Source organism: Rosa rugosa, chromosome 6 (genome assembly GCF_958449725.1).
Source record: "Rosa rugosa chromosome 6, drRosRugo1.1, whole genome shotgun sequence".
Lineage (NCBI taxonomy): Eukaryota > Viridiplantae > Streptophyta > Magnoliopsida > Rosales > Rosaceae > Rosa > Rosa rugosa.
The window spans coordinates 27,116,704-27,136,516 of NC_084825.1; the positions used below are offsets into that span (position 1 = coordinate 27,116,704).

A 19,813-nucleotide genomic window follows, 5' to 3' on the forward strand; every position below is an offset into this window, starting at 1 on the left:
CTTTACTCCTTCGGTTCTTCAGCTCAGGATTTCTTTCCCCAAAAAGGTATATTGAGTATGTGTGTTGAAGGTACATTGAAGGTATACTGAGTATGTGTGTTCTTCTGTTTGAGAATTATCTTCTTTCTAGGTTGCATTTGAGTATGTCTATTGAAGGTACAAGTATCAGTTCAACCCATTCAGTTCTGGAAGGTACAAGTAAATCCAGTTCTAATAAAAGTTCAAAAGGGAATCTGGAAGCCTAAATCTTATATTGTTTACTGGGTGCAGATTTTGATCATGTTTGTTTGTTTGGTTTGATAACAAATGTTCTAGGGTCATGAAAAAGTGTGGGGTTCAGGTTATCTAATAATACTGGGAAATTGGCAGGTTTTTCAGCTTCATAGGACTGTTGATTGGGTCTATACTCAAGTAGATATCGATTTGATATATGAATATTTGAAAGCCTTGTGTGTTAGTTTTGTGATTGAATGAAGTTTAAGTGACCTTAGTTAATGTAGCTATTGGCCTTTACTTGAATCAATCCGCTTTTTGTTTTGTTTGTTTGTTTAGAATTAATTTATTTTTGGTTGGAAATTACTGGAGCTGATCATGTGTGTGATTGAACCAAATCAATAAAGTGATAAACAGATAGCAATTAGCAAATCATAACTGTTGAAGAGTTATAAATTTGAAGACTCGAGCAAAGGCATAAATTTGAAGAGTTATATGTTGCAGTTATGATTTGCTAATTGCTATTTGTTTATCACTTTATTGATTTGGTTCATGGTTTTTGACTTTTTGTTTAAGCAGAAGGTGCAGGGGCTTCTTTGAGTCTTGCCGGGACAATGCTTGTATTCTACCCTGTGAGGGTCTTGCCTTCTAAGACAGCTATTCCACCTGTTAACCCATCATTCTTGCCTCCAGTAAGTGAACCTCTTTTTTTGAGATAGTAGCAGATTTCTCAGCTTAAAGTCTTTCAGCACCCCAAAATCAATAGTTTCTTTATTAATACTGTAATTATATACTTTGGTTTAGATGAAGATGAATGTGAGATGTGTGCAAGAACTATATACTGTATAAATATTGACAAGAAGAACTATATACTTTAGTTTCTTTATCAATATGCTGGTTTGGGAAGGCAGAGCCGAATAGAGAATGGGTAACTAATTCAATTTCTTGGTAATTGATTGTGGTTCAAAATTAAATCTTAAATTTCCTAATTGGTTCAATTTTGATTTTTTGTTTTCTGTTTTTTTGTCTTATTCTGTTTCTCCAGATATCTGATTCTGATCTTGATATGCTAAAAACTGATTCGGAAAGACAAGAGTTACATTAAAAAATTGTTCATTCACCAGATAAACTACAGGTACCTTTTCTCTTCAAGTTGTATATGGTGTGTAATATTTTGATTCTTGAATAATACTACATTCCCTGTTGATTTGTGTCCGCAAATTCATGTCTTTGGAAACCCATAATAATATCTTTTACGTGGTAGTGTGGTACTGACTGAACATGTTAGGATGGACATGAATTTTTTTATCATGGTTACTTTTTCCCCCCTGGACAGTGGAGTAGAGATATTTCCATTATACAATTGTAGGTTGATGATGCAGATTTTGAATTAGGGGCTCATCTTTTTTTCGTTTCTACTTTTGCTTTTCCATGAACTACAAATATAATTGTACAGAGAAGAGAGAAGCTTGAAGGAGCAAATGTGAAGCCACTACCTATCTGTAAAACTTAAAAAAGGATTATATATATTAGAAATGTGACATTATGATTTTTTTTATTGTTGGCTGTGATGCCCTTTTAATGACATTTCTGCTCTTTATTCTGGATTGGTGAATGTACAAGTTGTTCTCTATTAATGTTGTACTCTGTAGGGTTGGTTTGTTGGACAAGGCGCAATCACTCCAAAAGGATCTTAATCAAATTACTGTAGCAGCGATACATCTACGTCTACCTTATCTCAGTTACCCTCTTCTTATTGGTTTTGATTTATTTTCACCTATGTGTGATATAAGTTTCTGTTATTGGTTTAGATTGTAGACATGGGTCAGTTTATGTGCACTGACTTGGTTGAAATGTTATAAAAAGTATTCGAGTGCTGAATATCAATTTCATATGACTTCACTGCCTGTTATTGTAATTAATCATATAAGGGTTTAATAAAAGATCTGTTCATGGAGAAAATTGTATGTAGCTGTATTGTAAACTTTTTTCTTATCTTTAGCGGTTATTTGACTTTGAAAGAATGAAATGATTTAATGGGAGATTCATTCGGTTTCTAGCTTTGGAACATAATCAAATATACGTTTTGCATTGATGTTGTTATTATTGGTTTTCTGTATAACAAGTACCACAGAGTGAATTCAAACTAATCAGTAACTTTTTTTTTACTTCTGGTACACACGGTTCAGGAAAGGGGAATCTGCCATCAAGGATATATTACATGTATACAACTTCAGACTGATGAGACCTGGTACTAGAATGTTTGGTGTTATGGTAAGCCTATCAGCAAATCTCCTCCGGAGTTTATGTTTTCACCTGTAACATGTTTGAATAGCTCTTAGTACGTTGAACTACATTCTGACTTAATATGTCAACTTGTCAAGCCTTGCTTTACAAGTAGTATTTCTAAATTGACTTATGGGTTTTTTGTACCATGACTTTATTGTCTGTAGGAACTATAAGGCATTTCCAGAGTGTGTGTTCAATAGAGAGATGAACAAATACTAAAGGAGCTATGAGAGCTGGAGTGAAAATAGTCAGGGTCAATATCATCAATATCTCCTGTAAAGGTTAAGTCCATAAAGCTCAGTGATTGTGTACTTAGCTAAAGTCTCTCTGTACTCAATCCAGGCAAAAAGTTCTGGAATGTCTTTCATCTGCAGCCTATGCGTGATCAAAAGGTAATATATCTCCTCACATATTCTTTATTACATTACAAAATCAATGTTACTGTTGAATGCAAGCTTATTTTAAAAGGGTATAATAAAATTTCAAATTAGACAATTACCAGAATAGAAAAGAATATGGAACTGATTTGCCATTCTACTTGTTTATGTAAACACGGAGAAGTACAGTATTGTATTGGAGTACAACTTGATGGCAGTCAGCACATTGAGCCTCTGCATAACTCTATTCCTGAAGTTACAGTAAAAGAGAGTGAAAAACTGGTATGGAAGATACATTGTGCACTTTTCAGATGATTGTGATCATAAATATTGAATGTTCTTTTCCTTAAATTGTTTGGTTGGTTCGTTACGCAGGTCAAAGAGACTGCAGTTAATGTTGATGAGGCAGCAAGAGAGAAATGGAAAGCGAACTTGCTGAAGAAAATGCAGTAGTGTGTGATGCAGAAATGAAAAGTGAATTTGCTGCAGAACTAGCACAAGGAGATGCTTTCACTGACTATGGTTATATAGACAAGATATATAGACAATATTATTATTACTTACTAGATTGAGGTTACTTTTGGTTAGAATTGCTGGATTTGATCATATCTGGATATGGATATGTACTTTTGGAAATGTTTTGGATTGGCAATGTAAGAACAGATGGCATTGATGACAATGTTATATTTTGGATTTGTTCAGGATATGAATGTTCATATTTGCAACAATTGTGCAAAGTTAATTCAGACAACATATATAGGTCAAATAACTGTAGTTTCCAAAGGTATCACACAACTGAAGGGTTCACAAAACCATTGTCTGAGATCCACTCATACAACACATCTAAAAACAGCAAATAATACATGTTGTCTGAACTTCATTTCAGACAATAGAAATAACAAATTGATGTCGTGTGATCTCCATTCCAGTAACATGTATAATAAAGTTACTGTCGTCTGATATTCAAATCAGACAACAGATATAACAATAATATGTTGACTAAGATTCATTTCAGACAACAGAAATAACAAATTGATGTCGTGTGATCTCCATTCTGATAACATGTATAATAAAGTTACTGTCGTCTGAAATTGAAATCAGACAACAGATATAACAATAATATGTTGAATATGAGTCATTTCACACAACATAAATAACAAATTGATGTTGTGTGATCTCCATAAGACACAACTAAAACAACAATGACGGTTGTTGGAGATTCATTTCAGACAACAGTGTCACTATAACTGTGTCGTGTGAAATTCATTTTAGACATCATGTAGTTGTGTTGCTGTTGTCTGATATTCATCACACACAACACAGTTTTACTAAAACTGTTGAGGTAATATAGCTTTTCTCAACAGTTAATAAAAGAACTGTCGTGTGAGTTTGTAACAGACAACAGTTAAACCTAATTATTTTAATTTGGAAATATTCAGACGACACATACTTAGCTATATATGTTGTGTGAATTTTGAACAGACAATGGTTTTTAACTGTCGTCTGAATGAGGTCAATCAGACGACAGGCTACTAGACAACAGCAGCTTTTTCATTCAAATGAACTGTCGTCTGATTAACTTTGTGGTATAGTGAGTTCCTTTTTTACTACATAATATCAATTAATGTACTTCTTGTAAACTCAAAGCCTTATTGTTATATATCAAATCTATTTGATGGAACAACATGAGAAGTACGTATTTGAGAGAGACCTAGAAGTATTATGGAGAGCTATCAGGCCACTAGGCCAGGGTGCAGTGTTGAGTATCGTCGCGGGAGGTAGAGCACTATTGTGGTGGTGGCTCAGAAAGAAAAAAGGGAAGAGGGTTTCAACATGGTAGGTAGACTACTAAAGTATGTTTCGACAATGAATTGAAGATGGAGGAATGACCGATTGAGATTTTAGGAACGAGGTGAAGACTCCAATTTTTAGTTGAGAAAAAGAAAAAATTACCTCCAAAGGGTGTTCAAGTACTTTTCACCTCCATTTAGGTTAGATTTCAATAATTTTAAACAGTGAGGTTAAAAGTCACTTTAAGTATTGAAAAAAAGTTATTTTTAAAATTTCTCCTTTCTGGAGGACTGGAAAAAAAAAAAGTGAAAACAAAAACATGTGCCAGACACGTGACTATAAAGCTTTTGTTCAGCAATTTTCTCCAACAGCAAACCAGAGACCGAGAGCTTGCTAAGAGAAGCACCAGCAGAGACTCGGAGAGAGTGAGATAGGGCTGCTCTCAGCGCTTCTGCGGTACGTGCGAGTTCCAATACAAACCCTAAACCCAGCCGTAACCCTAACCGGACCCAAATGAGGCCCATGGCCCACCTTCTCTCCGATGGATGTCTTCGCACGACGATCATCTCACCAAAAACAAGTATTGTTGGAATGTAGAAATGTTGGTGTAGCTTTTCTAAGTGTGACCTTTAATAATGCTGTCATTTGCTGCATTGTCCTTTTAGATTGTTTGGTGGTAAATTTGGATCTGTTTTTTTATCAAGGTTGATAGGACCTCATGGGTGGAAATCACTTGCTGAAGATTTCATATAACCACTACTAATCTTATGCTTTACTGATGTGAGATCAATAGAGGCTAGGTTCTTTGTGAATCCTGCTTTTTAGGACTAGTAGAAGTGCTCATGTAGGCTCGGGGAGAACAGCTAGCTCGGGGCTTGAGTGGCAGGTCACTCCTAATTAAGAGCTTATCCACTGATTCTAATGCACATCTTATGCTTGATTTTATACTCGGCACAGTACCGTGCTTTCTTTGTTTGCTTTGTGTTTGCACCTAAATTTTGCAAGGCCCACGTGGCAGACATGTAGGTCTGACCCATAAGGCATAAGAATGACCGTGCATGGCTAACCAGCTGTGGCACATTAAAGATTTACAAAGTTGATTCTCAAATTTATGGCAGAAGATAGCGTGTTCAAAAAACCGATCTGAAGAGATCAAATGACCCACAACGCGTAATTTATCAAAAATCGATCAGCAACACTTATCAATCTTTACGTGTTTATCTTATCGCTCTCTTTACCGGTATTTATCTTTCTTGCACTTTACATTGTCGTTCTTTACATTCCAGCAATTTATCTTTTGGCTTATTACTTTGCTGCACTTTATTTCCTCCGGATTACATTCTTGTTCTTTATCTTCCTGCACTTTATTTGCTGCACTTTTACATTCCTGCACTTTCTTTACCTGCACTTTCGTTTATGTTATTTATTTGCTGTTGTTTACTTTACGTCATTTACTTTATACAAAATCACAAAAAAGAATCATCATCACTTCACTTTCACCTCAATCACCGAGTTACACAACACGAAAACTGCGGCTAGGTAAGGCCGATCCGTGCTATAGTTCTTGCATTCAAGGCAGAGAGAACCCTGCGGCCGAGATCGATCCTTCCTAGGCCCACAATCAGCTGATCAGAAGTCAGATCGGCGCAAGACCTACCGGCCGCGAGTTGGCACGCCCGCTCACACGTCACCACTCTAGAAGGACACGTGTAAGTCAAAGAAACCCTCGGCCTAGTGACACGCGACCGAGACGGTTTTTGAGCGAACACTTTGATACTAAATGATATGAAATTAGAATTTGCCTTTGGAAAGCCTAGTTATTAAGGAAAGGTGCATAGGCGTTAATGCAGAAATGTTGTCCTGGTCACCTACCACTGGTTTTAGCATCAAGGGTAGATGAGGTGACCAGAAGATCATGACTCAGAGTTGATGATATACCCAGAACTAACCCCATAAATTGCCGATGTGGAATAAGAACAGGCACAAAACATATAAGTAATATTTGGGCATGAAATGTACATTCTTCTTCGTCATCTTTGTTCTTGAATGTACCCCATAAATTGCCGGTGTGGAATAAGAACAGGCACAAAACATATAAGTAATATTTGGGCATGAAATGTACATTCTTCATCATCTTTATTCTTGAATGTGGATGTTTTATTATTCTTCTAGTGGGCTTGTATTGCTGGTGTGGAATAAGAACAGGCACAAAACATATTAATAATAGATGGGTGTAATTTACATTCTTCATCATCTTTGATCTTTATTGTGTATTTTTTATTATTCTTTTGTTGGGCTTGTACGGATGATGAAGCTTTGTACAATTTATCAAAAGAGTAAAGTACTTACTGTAGTTAACTGGGATATTTGAAAATATTTAAAAACTCACTAGTACGAGTCATAGATTGAATCCTTGGAATTTCATAGGTCAATTGGTGAGGCAAGTTTTCTCTTGATAATGAAACTGATATCAGCCATCCTGAAGTAATAATATATTGATGGTAACTTTATAATGAAACTTACATTGTTGGTCTTTTGAAATGACACTTAAATTTTGGTCCTTTGTACAGAAATTCTACTACAATTTAGGTCCTCAACTACTAAGATTCGGAGATATTGGGTTTCATAGACAAAAAGTGAATTACGAATGATTGGTCTTCATGTGCATTACTCTGCTTCGATATGTCAGTACTCCACTAGTTTAACAGTTCTAAATAAATAGTAGAAGCTAAGAATCAAATTAATATTACTCGCAGATCAATTTTGACGCTTATATACTATTTGTTAGGGGCCTCATAGATGCAATGACGTAATTCCCTTTTACCCAATACAACTGGTCCTCTCCTTTCCTTTCTGATTGTGAATCTTCATCTCTCTTATTTCATAAGTATAAACGTGTTTCTCCCTTTCTGAATGTCTTTGTCTCCTCATCAATGAAGTACTATAATTTTGTTTTGGCTGAAATTTTCTGGGATTACTGATTTTTCTGCAATTATCTACAGGTGACTCCTGATGTACATTTCCAAAAATATTTGGGCTTAGATAGCTTGGATAATGTGGAGATTGTAATGGCTCTAGAAGAAGAGTTCAAGCTTGAGATTCCTGACAAGGAAGCTGATAAGATTGATTCTGCAAATCTGGCCATTGAGTACATCTATAACCATCCAATGGCTTTGTAACTACCTTTAGCAGCAGGCTTGTCTCATTACATGAGCTGTTGAAACGTATTTTTGTTATCGATCATGTGACATTTGTAGGAATTAATTTGCTCATCATGTAAGCTGGAAATAATTTGCATATGTCTGAAAGAGAGTATTCTTCCTGGAACTGTTGTTTAAACATCTTTGCAATGTTTTGATTGTAAACAGTGACATGTTCTATCCCATCAGTTTTCAGGATTGGTTTTGTTCCTTCTCATGTTTTAAGTGCTATTTTTCATTATACGGTTTCACCTGCTAGCTCGTGGTTAATGTGTCTTGGAGTTGAATGTGCATCAACCCCAATTAGCCTTATGGCATTGGCTGGCCCCAATTTGACTACATTTTTCAAGAATACTAGATGGACCACTTGTTTTGAGTTTTCTGGTGATCCATTGAAGTGTTATTAAATCAGTTGTCAAAACCGTGTATTAAGGTCCAGTTTGAGAGAGCTTATAGTTATATAAAAGTCATTTATTTGTTAGAAGCACATGAAATTTCAATAGAGCTTTTAGGATGCTGATCTGGAATGCTTTCTAGGAAGCACCTGCCTAACTTTCCAGCTCCTAAAAGAACACATAATTACAAGTTACAAGAAGCCTCTTGGTCTCTTTGGAAGCTCTTTTCACAGTTTGAAAATCACTCTCCACATGCTGAAAAGGTAACTTGGAATTGGCACTAGTATTATTTCTTGACGGAGCCTTCTCATCCATTTATATTGCTTTGGCAATGTCCCATTTCTGCTTGAAAATCTGTACAATTCCTTCAACATTTTGTATTGACAGTGCCTCATCAATCGTCATGTAGCTTAGCTTAGTGTTATGAAATGCTATAATGTTGTTTAGCATTGAAGTCTAAGATATTAGGTATCAACCAAAGTAACTCTTTCTTGAAGTTACTCCAAAACACAGATTTGATTGACTTGTGCCTTCCCAAAATTATTTAGTTTAAAAAATAAATAAATAAAACTTATACTGGTTTTAAATGTAACTATAGAATGAATGGGTACCCATAAAGATAAACAACACTTTTGAGTCACCTGTGCTTCACAATAGTTGTCATATGACTTGTATTAGGGTTAATTGGTCACATTCCTTCGAAAGATATCATATCCTTTAGCTACTTATAATAGACCACATGTCACATACAACAACCAAAGCACACATGTAGAATTCTTGTATCAACAGCCAGATTTTAATCGTGGAAGCAATCTACTAATTCATAAAGAACTTATTCTGCAAGGTTCTACCTCATCATTCCGAATATTATTGAACCTAGACAGCATTGTTTTGGAAAGTGTTTCACAGGAGCTAATTTCAGCTTTGGGAAATCACATAGAGAAAGGTAATTAGAGAATCTACCCTTTTCTCTTTGAGTTTCATCGCATTCGTCATCTTCTTAGCAATGCCTTTTGGAATTGGGTCTCCCGTGAACCTAATCGTGCTGCCGATGCAGCCGCAAAGCTAGCCAAATCTAGGTTGTGCACATAAGTGTGGGTTAATATAGCCCCAACCTCCCTAGTCTCGGTTTTAACTAGTGATGGGATTCCTTGTCCTCACTAAGTGTTAATTGTTTATGTGTTGTAGTTTTGCCTGGTATTCCTACAAGAGGTTTCAGTTGTATTTGGTTTATGTACTTGTTTGTGCCTTCTTCCTTTCGGGTTTTCAATTGAAGTATTTTCAGATAAAAAAAAAAATCATTCCAAATATTTGTTTTCAAGATTTGCATACATTTAGATTGTCAATAAGCCCTGTCACGAAAGTTGGATCAACAACTGATAGTCGTCCATCACACTAGCATATCAATACTGATACTAACACATCGTATTGATGAACAAAATTCCAACACAACATTATTGAATAGAAGCTTATAGTTATCGATACTTCTTAGAATAAGAGAACTTAATATAATAGGATCAGTGAGAAGCTAATCTCTCTTGATATTAGCTTCAAATCTCACCGATTAGGATTTTTCTAATTATTTCTCTATGATTAACTAAGATTGTTGTTCAAGTTACATGCTAGCCGAGTTCGATCAGAAACAGCCTAACAAACAAGTAGCAAATAATGGACCACAATAATCCAATAATAAGATTACAAATTCATGAAACACACCCAGCCATGCATACATATATATTATCTCCTCTTTATTTAATAAAACGGCGAACTGACCATATTGATAATCCTAAGCGCTATAACACACAGCTGAAACATCTCGTTGTTCCTCTTCGTTAATGGCGAAACCAACCCTGGTCTCTCTTCGAATCCATCTTCGCAAGTCGTGGCGGCACCGGCGACCGAACTCACTTCGATATTGGCGTGTCTGTTGTCCTTCATTTTGTAATCCTTGACGGCTTGCTTGATGCTAGGTATGGCGTCTGTGTAAAGGTCCAAACAGTCATCCAAATACATCCTTACGAACTTGTCAAGCTCCTCGTTCTTGAGAAGATGCTTGATGAAGCGCCTTGTGTTGGTCACGTTGTGCTGGACTAGCTTCATGGAGATGAGGCCTAGTTGCCGGAGATCGGCGCCTTGGCTGTTTGGGTCGGCTTGGAGAGAAGTCACGCAGAACTTGTAGCTCAGGCTGGGGTTTTTTTGAGCACATTCCTTGCAGGTTTCAGAGATGACATTGTTGGCAGTTATGGAAGTGAAGGTTGATGAGAAGAGGAGGAAGAGAGGGAGGAATGTGAAGGTGAATATGGCAGTTGTCATTTTGTGGGGATGAGAACTATGAAGTTTTGCGGGGCTGGTGTATTTATAGGTAGTTTGGATAAGCACGTAGCTACCATATCTCATATCTGTGAGAATTGAGATACCATATCTGTGAGATTATGGAATTAAATTTGGTCATCATCTTTGGTCAGGTGGTGATGCCACCACCTCATAAAGTTTCGTCACGTGTTTAACAACATAACTATGGTTAATTCTTTAAAATTCTATTATAATAAACTAATAATATTTATAATTAATGAAGAGAAAGAAATAAAAATTACTCTCTCTTCCTTCCCAATTCTCAGTTCTTAGGGAGTTTTCATCTTCCTTCCAGCAAACTCAATTGCAGACCACTTCATAAATATCCTCACTCTTCTACTTTATAATTTAATATTCATAAAGTATGGCAACTCTAAAATGAACAAATAATAACCGAAAAATCCCAGATTAGGACCCGTCCTCTACTGTTCATCGTTCATGTTTAAGCAAGACTTCACTAATTTAATCCAATCCTGATGAAAGCCAAAAGCTTGTAAACAAGCTACTAAGTAGTCCCAATTTAATAAATCGTAGGCTTTCTCCAAATCAATTTTAATGGCCATGCTACCTAACCTAGCTTTTTTCTTATTAAACGAAGCGAACAATTCATGAGCTATTAAGATATTATCATGGATGGATTCACCCAGAGCAAAAGCTTCTTGATTAGGAGAAATACATTTATGGAGCAAAGGTCGAAGACGTTGAATCATAATCTTTGTGATAACTTTATAGGCAACATTACATAGACTAATTGGTCGATAGTGATTAATTGTTTCAGGATGTTCGGTTTTAGGGATCAAGACAATATTAGTTCTATTGATAAGAGAAATATCTAAATTATGATGAAAGAAGTTAGAAACCAAATTAAATAATGGGATGCGAATTTGATTCCAATATGTGTGATAAAAGATAGCAGAAAGACCATCAGGGCCAGAAGCTTTCAAAGGTCCAATAGAATGAATAGCATGATATACATCTTCCATGGTAATAGGAGCTAATAAGATACGATTGATGAATCAGAGAAAGAAAAGAGCTCAAAGCATCATTAGAAGGAGTAAAGGAAGTGGTAAATCGAGATTTAAAAGCTTTCCGAATAATAGAAGCTATTTGATGATTTTCACAATCATGTTAAATTTCAATAATTTCAAATAATGATAAAAATATTATGCTCGACTCATAAAGATAAAGATAAAAATGACTTCTTACCTCATTATTCAAAAAAAATAATTTCAAATAATGAGGTAAGAAGTTATTTTTATCTTTATCTTTACGAGTCGAGCACGAGCACGGAAAGAAAAAAGAAAAAAAAAAAAAAAAAAAGTCATGTGCCAAACACGTGACTATAAAGCTTTTGTTCAGCACCCCCTATTTTCTCCAACAGCAAACCAAAGACCGAGAGAGAGAGAAGAAGAAGAAGAAGAAGAAGCAACAGGAGAGAGTGAGTGAGATGGCGCTGAGAGCAGCCCTTCTGCGGCACGTGCGAGTTCCACTACAAACCCTAAACCCAGCGGTAACCCTAACCGGACCCAAATGGGGCCCACCTCATCTCCGGTGGATGTCTTCGCACGACGATCATCTCACCAAAAACGAGGTCACCGATAGAGTCCTCTCCGTCGTCAAGTGCTTCCCCAAAGTCGATCCTTCTACGGTAATAACCCTCTCCTATTTGGGCTTTGAAATTTCTGAATTGTTTCAATTTCAATTTGGGGTCCAATTTGCCAATCTGGGATAAGAGAGAATTGAGATTTTTTTGGATCTAATTGACCTGTTTTGGGAGTTGATTTGAGTGTTCAAGTATTATTGGAATGTAGAAATGTTGGTGTAGCTGTTCTGAGTGTGACACCTTTAATCTTGCTGTATTGTGCTGCATTGTGTTTGCCCTCTTAGATTGTTTGGTGGTAAATTTGGAAATCACTTGCTGAAGATTTCATATAACCGCTACTAATCTTATGCTTTACTGATGTGAGATAAGTAGAGGCTAGGTTCTTTGTGAGTCTTGCTTTTTAGGACTAGTGGAAGTGCTCATGTAAGCTTGGGGAGAACAGCTAGCTCTGGGTTTTTGAGTGGCAGTTCACTCCTAACCACAGCTTATCCACTGATTCTAATACACGTCTGTTAACATAACAACAAAGAGATATCCCACTTTACACCTGCTTTTATACTCGGTACGGTGCTTTGTTTGTTTGCTTTGATACTAAATGATATGAAATTAGAATTTGCCTTTGGATAACCTAGTTATTAAGGAAAGGTGCAGAGGGGATAATGCAGAAATGTTGTCCTGTGACCGAGAATTCATGGTCACCCATCACTGGTTTTAGCGTCAAGGGTTAAGATGAATGCATTTTTAGTGTTTTAATTTCAATCACTGGTATCAGATAGATGAGGTGATCATGAATTCGTTGGTCACCAAGTGACCAGGAGATCATTACTCAGAGTTGATGATATACCCAGGACTAACCCTGTAAATTGGCGGCATGTAATGTACATTCTTCATCATCGTTGTTCTTGAATGTGGATTTATTATTCATTAATTGGGTTTGGATTACTGGTGTGGAATAAGAACAGGCACAAACCATATAAGTAATAGATGGGCATGTAATGCACATTCATCATCATCATTGATCTTGATTGTGGATTTTTTTTACTATTCTTTTGTTGGGCTTGTACGGATGATGTACAATTTATAATCCGAGTAAAGTACTTGCTGTTGTTAACTGGGATATTTGAAAATATTTAAAAGCTTACTGGTATGAGGCATAGATTGAATCCTCAGAATTTCATAGGTCAATTGGTGAGGCAAGTTTTCTCATGATAATGAAACTGATATCAGCCACACTAAAGTAATGATATATTGATGGTAACTTTATAATGAAACTTACATTGTTGGTCTTTTGAAATGACACTTAAAATTTTGGTCCTTTGTACAGAAACTCTACCACAATTTAGGTCCTCGACTACTAAGATCCGGAGATATTGGGTTTCATAGACAAAAGTGGATTACGAATGATTGCTTTTCATGTGTATTACTCTGCTTCGATATGTCAGTACTCTAGTAGTTTAACAGTTCTAAATAAATAGTAGAAGCTAAGAATCAAATTAACATTACTTGCAGATCTATTTTGACACTTATATACTATTTGTTAGGGGCCTCATAGATGCAATGACGTAATGCCCTTTTACCCAATACAAGTGTTCCTCCCCTTTTCTTTCTGATTGTGAATCTTCATTTCTCTTATTTCCCAAGTATAAACGTGTTTCTCCCTTTCTGAATGTCTTTGTCTCCTCATCAATGAAGTACTATAATTTTGTTTTGGCTGAAATTTTCTGGGATTACTGATTTTTCTGCAATTATCTACAGGTGACTCCTGATGTACATTTCCAAAAAGATTTGGGCTTGGATAGCTTGGATAATGTGGAGATTGTAATGGCTCTAGAAGAAGAGTTCAAGCTTGAGATTCCAGACAAGGAAGCTGATAAGATTGATTCTACAAATCTGGCCATTGAGTACATCTATAACCATCCAATGGCTTCGTAACTACCTTTAGCAGCAGGCTTGTCTCATTACATGAGCTGTTGAAACGTATTTTTGTTATCGATGTGACATTTGTAGGAATTTGCTCATCATGTGGGCTGGAAATAATTTGCATCTGTCTGAAAGAGAGTATTCTTCCTGGAACTGTTGTTTAAACATCTTTGCATTGTTTTGATTGTAAACAGTGACATGTTCTATCCCATCAGTTTTCAGGCAACCACTCATGTTTTAAGTGCTATTTTTCATTATATGGTTTCACCTGCTAGCTTGTGGTTGATGTGTCTTGGAGTTGAATGTGCATCAACCCCAATTAACCTTATGGCCTTTGCTGGCCCCAATTTGACTACTTTTTGGAAATACTAGATGGACCACTTGTTTTGAGTTTTCTAGTGATCCGTTGAAGTGTTATTAGATCAGTTGCCAAAACCGTGCGTCAAGGTCCAGTTTGAGAGAGCTTATACCTATGTGCATTTATTTGTTAGAAGCACATGAAATTTCAATAGAGCTTTTCAGATACTGATCTGGCATGCTCTCTAGAAAGCACCTGCCTAACTTTTGCAGCTCCTAAAAGAACACATTACAACTTACAAGAAGCCTCCTGGTTTCTTTGGAAGCTCTTTCGACAGTTTGAAAATCACTCTTCACGCGCTGAAAAGGTAACTTGGAATTGGCACTAGTATTATTTCTTGATGAAGCCTTCTCATCCATTTATATTGCTTTGGCAATGTCCCATTTCTGCTTCAAAATCTCTACATTTCTTTCAACAATTTGCAAAATCTGTACATTTCCTTCAACATTTTGAATTGACAGTACCTCATCGATCGTCATGTAGCTTAGCTTAGTGTTATGAAATGCTATAATGTTGTTTAGCATTAAAGTCTAAGATATCAACCAAAGTAATTCTTTCTTGCAAGTTATTCCAAAACACAGATTTGATTGACTTGTGCCTTCCCAAAATTATTTAGTTTAAAAAAACTTATACTGGTAAAAATAAAATTTGTTAGAATTTTTACTTTACTTTTGCTCCTCTGTGAGAGCGAAACCCTAGAGAGCTGCCTCTACAGTTGTTAGAAAAACCAGGCGGCGTCGTCGGACCGGTCAGAATGGACCCAATGTCCGGTGATGGATGTTCGTGGAATAACCCCAGTCGGTGTGGTTGTTGTGTGGTAGTGATTGCGCTGTCCAAATGGCGACGTGGTTCTGTCAAGTTAGGTGGCCGGCGGGGAGGGTTGGTGTCCTCCTCCTCAAGAGCGGAGATGAGGTCGTCCTGTGCTTCAAAAAATAGAATGGATGGGAACCCATAAAGATAAACAACACTTTTTGAGTCACCTGTGCTTCACAATAGTTGTCATATGACTTGTATTAGGGTTAATTGGTCACGTTCCTTCGAAAGTTATTATCCTTTAGCTACTTATAATAGACCACATGTCACATACAACAACCAGAGCACACATGTAGAATTCTTGTATCAACAGCCAGATTTTAATCGTGGAAGCAATCTACTAATTCATAAAGAACTTATGCTGCAAGGTTCTACCTCATCATTTTCAAAGATTTGTTTTCAAGAATTGCGCGTACTTAATTAGATTCTCATAAACCCTGTCACGAAAGTACAACTGATAGTCATCTATAACACTATCATATCGATACTGATACTAACACATCATATTGATGAACAAAATTCCAACACAACATTATTGAATACAAGCTTATAGTTATCAATACTTCTTATAATAAGAGAACTTAATATAATAGGATTAATGAGAAGCTAATCTTTCTTGATATTAGCTTCAAATCTCACCAATTAGGAATTTTCTAATTATTTCTCTATGACTAACTAGATTGTTGTTTATGTTACAGCAGTTACAGCTACCCGAGTTCGATCAGAAACAACCTAGCAAACAAGAAGCAAACAATGGACCACAATAACCCAATAATAAGATTACAGATTCATTAACCACAGCCAGCCATGCATACATATTATCACCTCTTTATTTAATATAACGACGAACTGACCATATTGATAATCGAAAGCGCTATAATACACAGCTGAAACGTCTCTTTGTTCCTTTTCGTTAATGGCGAAACCAACCCTGGTCTCTCCTCGAATCCATCTTCGCAAGTCGTGGAGGCATCGACGATCGAACTCACTTCGATATTGGCGTCTTTGTTGTGCTTCTTTTTGTAATTCTTGATGGCTTGCTTGATGGTGGGTATGGCGTCTGTGTAAAGCTCCAAACAGTCATCCAAACGCGCCCTTACGAACTTGTCAAGCTTCTTGTTCTTGAGAAGATGCTTGATGAAGTGCCTTGTGTTGGTCACGTTGTGCTGGACTAGCTTCATGGAGATGAGGCCGAGTCGCCGGAGATCGGCGCCGTGGCTGTTTGGGGCGGCTTGGAGAGAAGTCACGCAGAACTTGTAGCTCAGGTTGGGGTCGTTCCGAGCACATTTCTTGCAGGTTTCAGAGATGAGATTGTTGGCAGTTATGGGAGTGAAGATTGATGAGATGAGGAGGAAGAGAGGGAGGAACGTGAAGGTGAATATGGGAGTTGTCATTTTGTGGGGATGAGAACTATGAAGTTTTGCGGGGTTGGGATATTTATAGGTAGTTTGGATAAGCACGTAGTACCATATCTGTGAGATTGTGGGGAAGGAGCGTAATGTGGGAGACTTGGAGCGAACAACTATCTAAACAGAATGGAATGAATAACATGAAAAATGAATATAAAGGTTGACCTAGTTTGTTGGTGACAAGAACTATATGGTGACTCATTGTTGAATTTGTTATGAGAATTGAGATTAATACTTTAATTGATTTAAATTTAAAATTGGTGATGAAGTCTTTGATCACCGGGTGACGCTTTTTCGATGCAATTCAATGACTCATTGGTCAGTTTAGATTTTATATTAAACAACAGTAGTTTATTGGGTAAGAGGGAATTAAAAAAACTTAATGGGGTTAGTGGGAAAAAAATCTTTAAAAATGGTGTAAATAGACAAAAACCCTTTCGAGAGAAGGACCTTGACCCAAAGCCCCAAAATGAGCAAAAATTATCCCACTTACCCCAGCAACAGATTTTAATTCCCACTAACCCAATTTAAAATAAAATGTCGATTTTTCCGTAAGACTAATTAATAATTTACATTGTATGCCACTCTTCTCTCTCCCCGATCTGCAACACGCGCTCTCTCTCCTCCCTCCCTCTCTCTCTCCTCCGATGTGAATTTTCTCTCTTCTTTCTCTCTCTCCATGCCGGCTTGTCCAGGACCACGCCTCCAACCGCCATGGCCTGCACGTCGTCAGCGCCGGCAGTCGATGGTAATTCGTTTGCAGCCCAGAAGCCGGCGATCGTCATGAGGCGGCGCCACGGATCATGCAGCCAGCGGCAACTTCATGTAACTCAGAGTCGTGCAGCTCCGGTGTGGCGGCTTGAAGTCGACTCCGGTGCCGGGTCCGGGTCTGCAACGATTGCGACGACCGGAGTTCCGCCGAGGTCGAGGAGGAAGGCCAGGGGATTCATGGGGTTGTTATGAGGTCTGGGCATGGCGGATTTATCACTGTAAAGAATACCCTTCTGCATTGTTACTGTGTTTGTGGGAAAATTGAGGATGCCCACCACTTGTTCGATGAATTTCCTCAGAGAAATGATTTGATTTCATGGAATACTTTGATGGATGATTACCTTCATGTTTCGCAACCTCGTGTGTTGTGGACTTGTTTAAGACTTTAAGGAAATGTGCATTGGTGGTTTTGAAGCTAGTGTAACCACTGTTCTGTATCTTTTATCAGCCATTAGTGAGTTGGGAAGTTATCTTGGAGGAGAGAGTGTTCATGGCTACTGCATTAAGATGGGATTTTGCCTATAATTTACATGTGGTCACTGCTTTGATTTATGTGTATGCAAAGAACGGGGAAATTGACTTGGCACGTTGGATTTTCGATGGAGTTGCTGTGACGGATGTTGTTTTGTGGAATTGTTTGGTAGGCAAGTATGCAAAATGTGGCATGGTAGAAGAAGCAGTAGCTCTGCTACGGCTGATGAAACTTGGCAGGGCAAAAGGAAAGAAAAAAAAAGTTTTGAATATCTATTGGGGGGCAATAGATGTCTATTGGAGGGCAATAGACGTTTTTAAATTGATGCAATCCCTTCTTTTTTTTCTTTAATCAAAGTTTTATTTGTCTAATTTTAGGAAGATTAGTTCTCATTTTGGTAACCGAAACGTCTATTGGGGGAAATATACGTCTATTGGGGGGCAATAGACGTTTTGAATTGATATAATCTCCTCGTTTTTTTTCTTTAATCAAAGTTTTATTTGTGTAATTTGAGGAAGATTGGTTCCCATTTCGGTAGTCAAAACGTCTATTGAGAGGCAATAGATGTCTATTAGGGGGAAATAGACTTTTATTGCCCTTATATTGGGGGGCAATAGACATCTATTAGGGGACAATACACTGCTGGGGCAATAGACGTCTATTGGGGGGCAATAGACGTCTATCCCCCAATAGACGTCTATTGCCCCCAATAGACGTCTATAACTCCTCTATTGGGGGCAATAGAGGTTTTCAAAAAAATCCGGTGGGCGGCGGTCGGTGACCGGAATCCGGCGAAGTCTCCTATGGTTTCTCTCTTTTTCATTTTCTCTCTCTCTCTAAGTAACAAAGGGGTGAGGGGTAAAATGGTATTAAAAAAAATTAAAAACAAAAAAAAAATCTTAATGGGGTATTAGGGAAGACTCCCTTAGAGTGTATTGGGTAAGAGGGAATTAAAAAAACTTAATGGGGTTAGTGAGAAAAAAATCCTTAAAAATGGTGTAAATAGACAAAAACCCTTTCGAGTATCTCCAACGATATTACTTTATTTTTTTAAATATACCTTAAAATTATTTTAACTAACAAATTTTAAAAATATGCTCCAACAATATTATTTAAAATTTACTTATATTTGAATTAAGTATTAAAAAATTCATTTGCAAGGAATGTCTTTGCAATGAAGAATTCCATAAATGGTCACTCAACTATGACTCATTTGACACTTTAGTCACTTAAATTTCAAATATATCACTTTGATCACTCAACTATTACACTGTCAATCACTTTAGTCCCCTAAGAGGCATTTTATCTCACTTTGTTCACTTCTCCCAATCATTTTAATACATATTTCTCAATTTTTCACAATTGGTTGGACAAAAATATCATTAATATTGTGGTAAATAATTTTTTTAGTGAAAAAAATTAAAGAAGTGACTAAAGTGAATAACCGAGTTAAAGTTGAGTGACTAAAGTGATATATTTAAAAGGTGAGTGACCAAAGTGTCAAATAGGTAAAAGTTGAGTGACCATTTGTGATATTCTCCCTAATTTGCAACATAAAAGGAAATAATTGATTACATGTCGAAACTATATCGGTTACTTGTCATTATCTATATTCTCTATTTTCAATATATAAATAGGTGATAAAAACGTAAAATTTATTACAGTTCCCTTTGGAGAATGAAATCCACACTCCGCATTTTACAATCCACACTGCATTTTTTTCTTAGTAACTGAAAGGAAACATGGAGTGTGAATTTCACCCCCTTCTTTTTTTTTGCTAGGTTGTACTTGTAGGCCTTTTTTGTCTAGTAAGAAACCTTTCCAGGTGTTGGATGGTGTCTTTTGGTCAA

General features: G+C 36.8%; 3 protein-coding genes across 4 annotated transcripts; 1 reads left to right on the forward strand and 2 right to left on the reverse strand.

The window, feature by feature from the left end:
- Positions 1-9,936: 9,936 nt before the first annotated feature.
- On the reverse strand, positions 9,937-10,602 carry LOC133717821 (putative invertase inhibitor). Its single transcript, XM_062144565.1, has one exon. It carries the CDS (start codon positions 10,576-10,578, stop codon positions 10,018-10,020), a length of 561 nt encoding a protein of 186 aa, XP_062000549.1. The 5' UTR covers positions 10,579-10,602; the 3' UTR covers positions 9,937-10,017.
- Positions 10,603-11,983: 1,381 nt separating this feature from the next.
- LOC133715382 (acyl carrier protein 1, mitochondrial) lies at positions 11,984-14,349 on the forward strand. Its single transcript, XM_062141869.1, has 2 exons — positions 11,984-12,265; positions 13,976-14,349. Exons 1-2 carry the CDS (start codon positions 12,065-12,067, stop codon positions 14,150-14,152), a joined length of 378 nt encoding a protein of 125 aa, XP_061997853.1. The 5' UTR covers positions 11,984-12,064; the 3' UTR covers positions 14,153-14,349.
- Positions 14,350-15,154: 805 nt separating this feature from the next.
- LOC133717152 (putative invertase inhibitor) lies at positions 15,155-16,812 on the reverse strand. 2 transcript variants are annotated; one of them, XM_062143809.1, is made up of 2 exons: positions 16,166-16,812; positions 15,155-15,416 (listed from the first exon to the last, which is right to left on the reverse strand). In XM_062143809.1, exons 1-2 carry the CDS (start codon positions 16,703-16,705, stop codon positions 15,159-15,161), a joined length of 798 nt encoding a protein of 265 aa, XP_061999793.1. In that variant the 5' UTR covers positions 16,706-16,812; the 3' UTR covers positions 15,155-15,158. The 2 variants fall into 2 exon arrangements, with proteins under 2 accessions (XP_061999793.1, XP_061999794.1); XM_062143810.1 differs by having other exon boundaries at positions 15,338-15,478; positions 16,166-16,809.
- Between the last annotated feature and the right edge of the window lie 3,001 nt (positions 16,813-19,813).

Excerpts from the sequence above, each read along its gene's own strand:
- LOC133717821 (XM_062144565.1), bottom strand. The coding sequence starts at position 10,578 with ATGACAACTGCCATATTCACCTTCACATTCCTCCCTCTCTTCCTCCTC.
- LOC133715382 (XM_062141869.1), top strand. The coding sequence starts at position 12,065 with ATGGCGCTGAGAGCAGCCCTTCTGCGGCACGTGCGAGTTCCACTACAA. Across the intron at positions 12,266-13,975 it reads CCAAAGTCGATCCTTCTACG|GTGACTCCTGATGTACATTT; the intron begins GTAATAACCCTC and ends AATTATCTACAG.
- LOC133717152 (XM_062143809.1), bottom strand. The coding sequence starts at position 16,705 with ATGACAACTCCCATATTCACCTTCACGTTCCTCCCTCTCTTCCTCCTC. Across the intron at positions 15,417-16,165 it reads CGCTTTCGATTATCAATATG|GACGACCTCATCTCCGCTCT; the intron begins GTCAGTTCGTCG and ends TTTGAAGCACAG.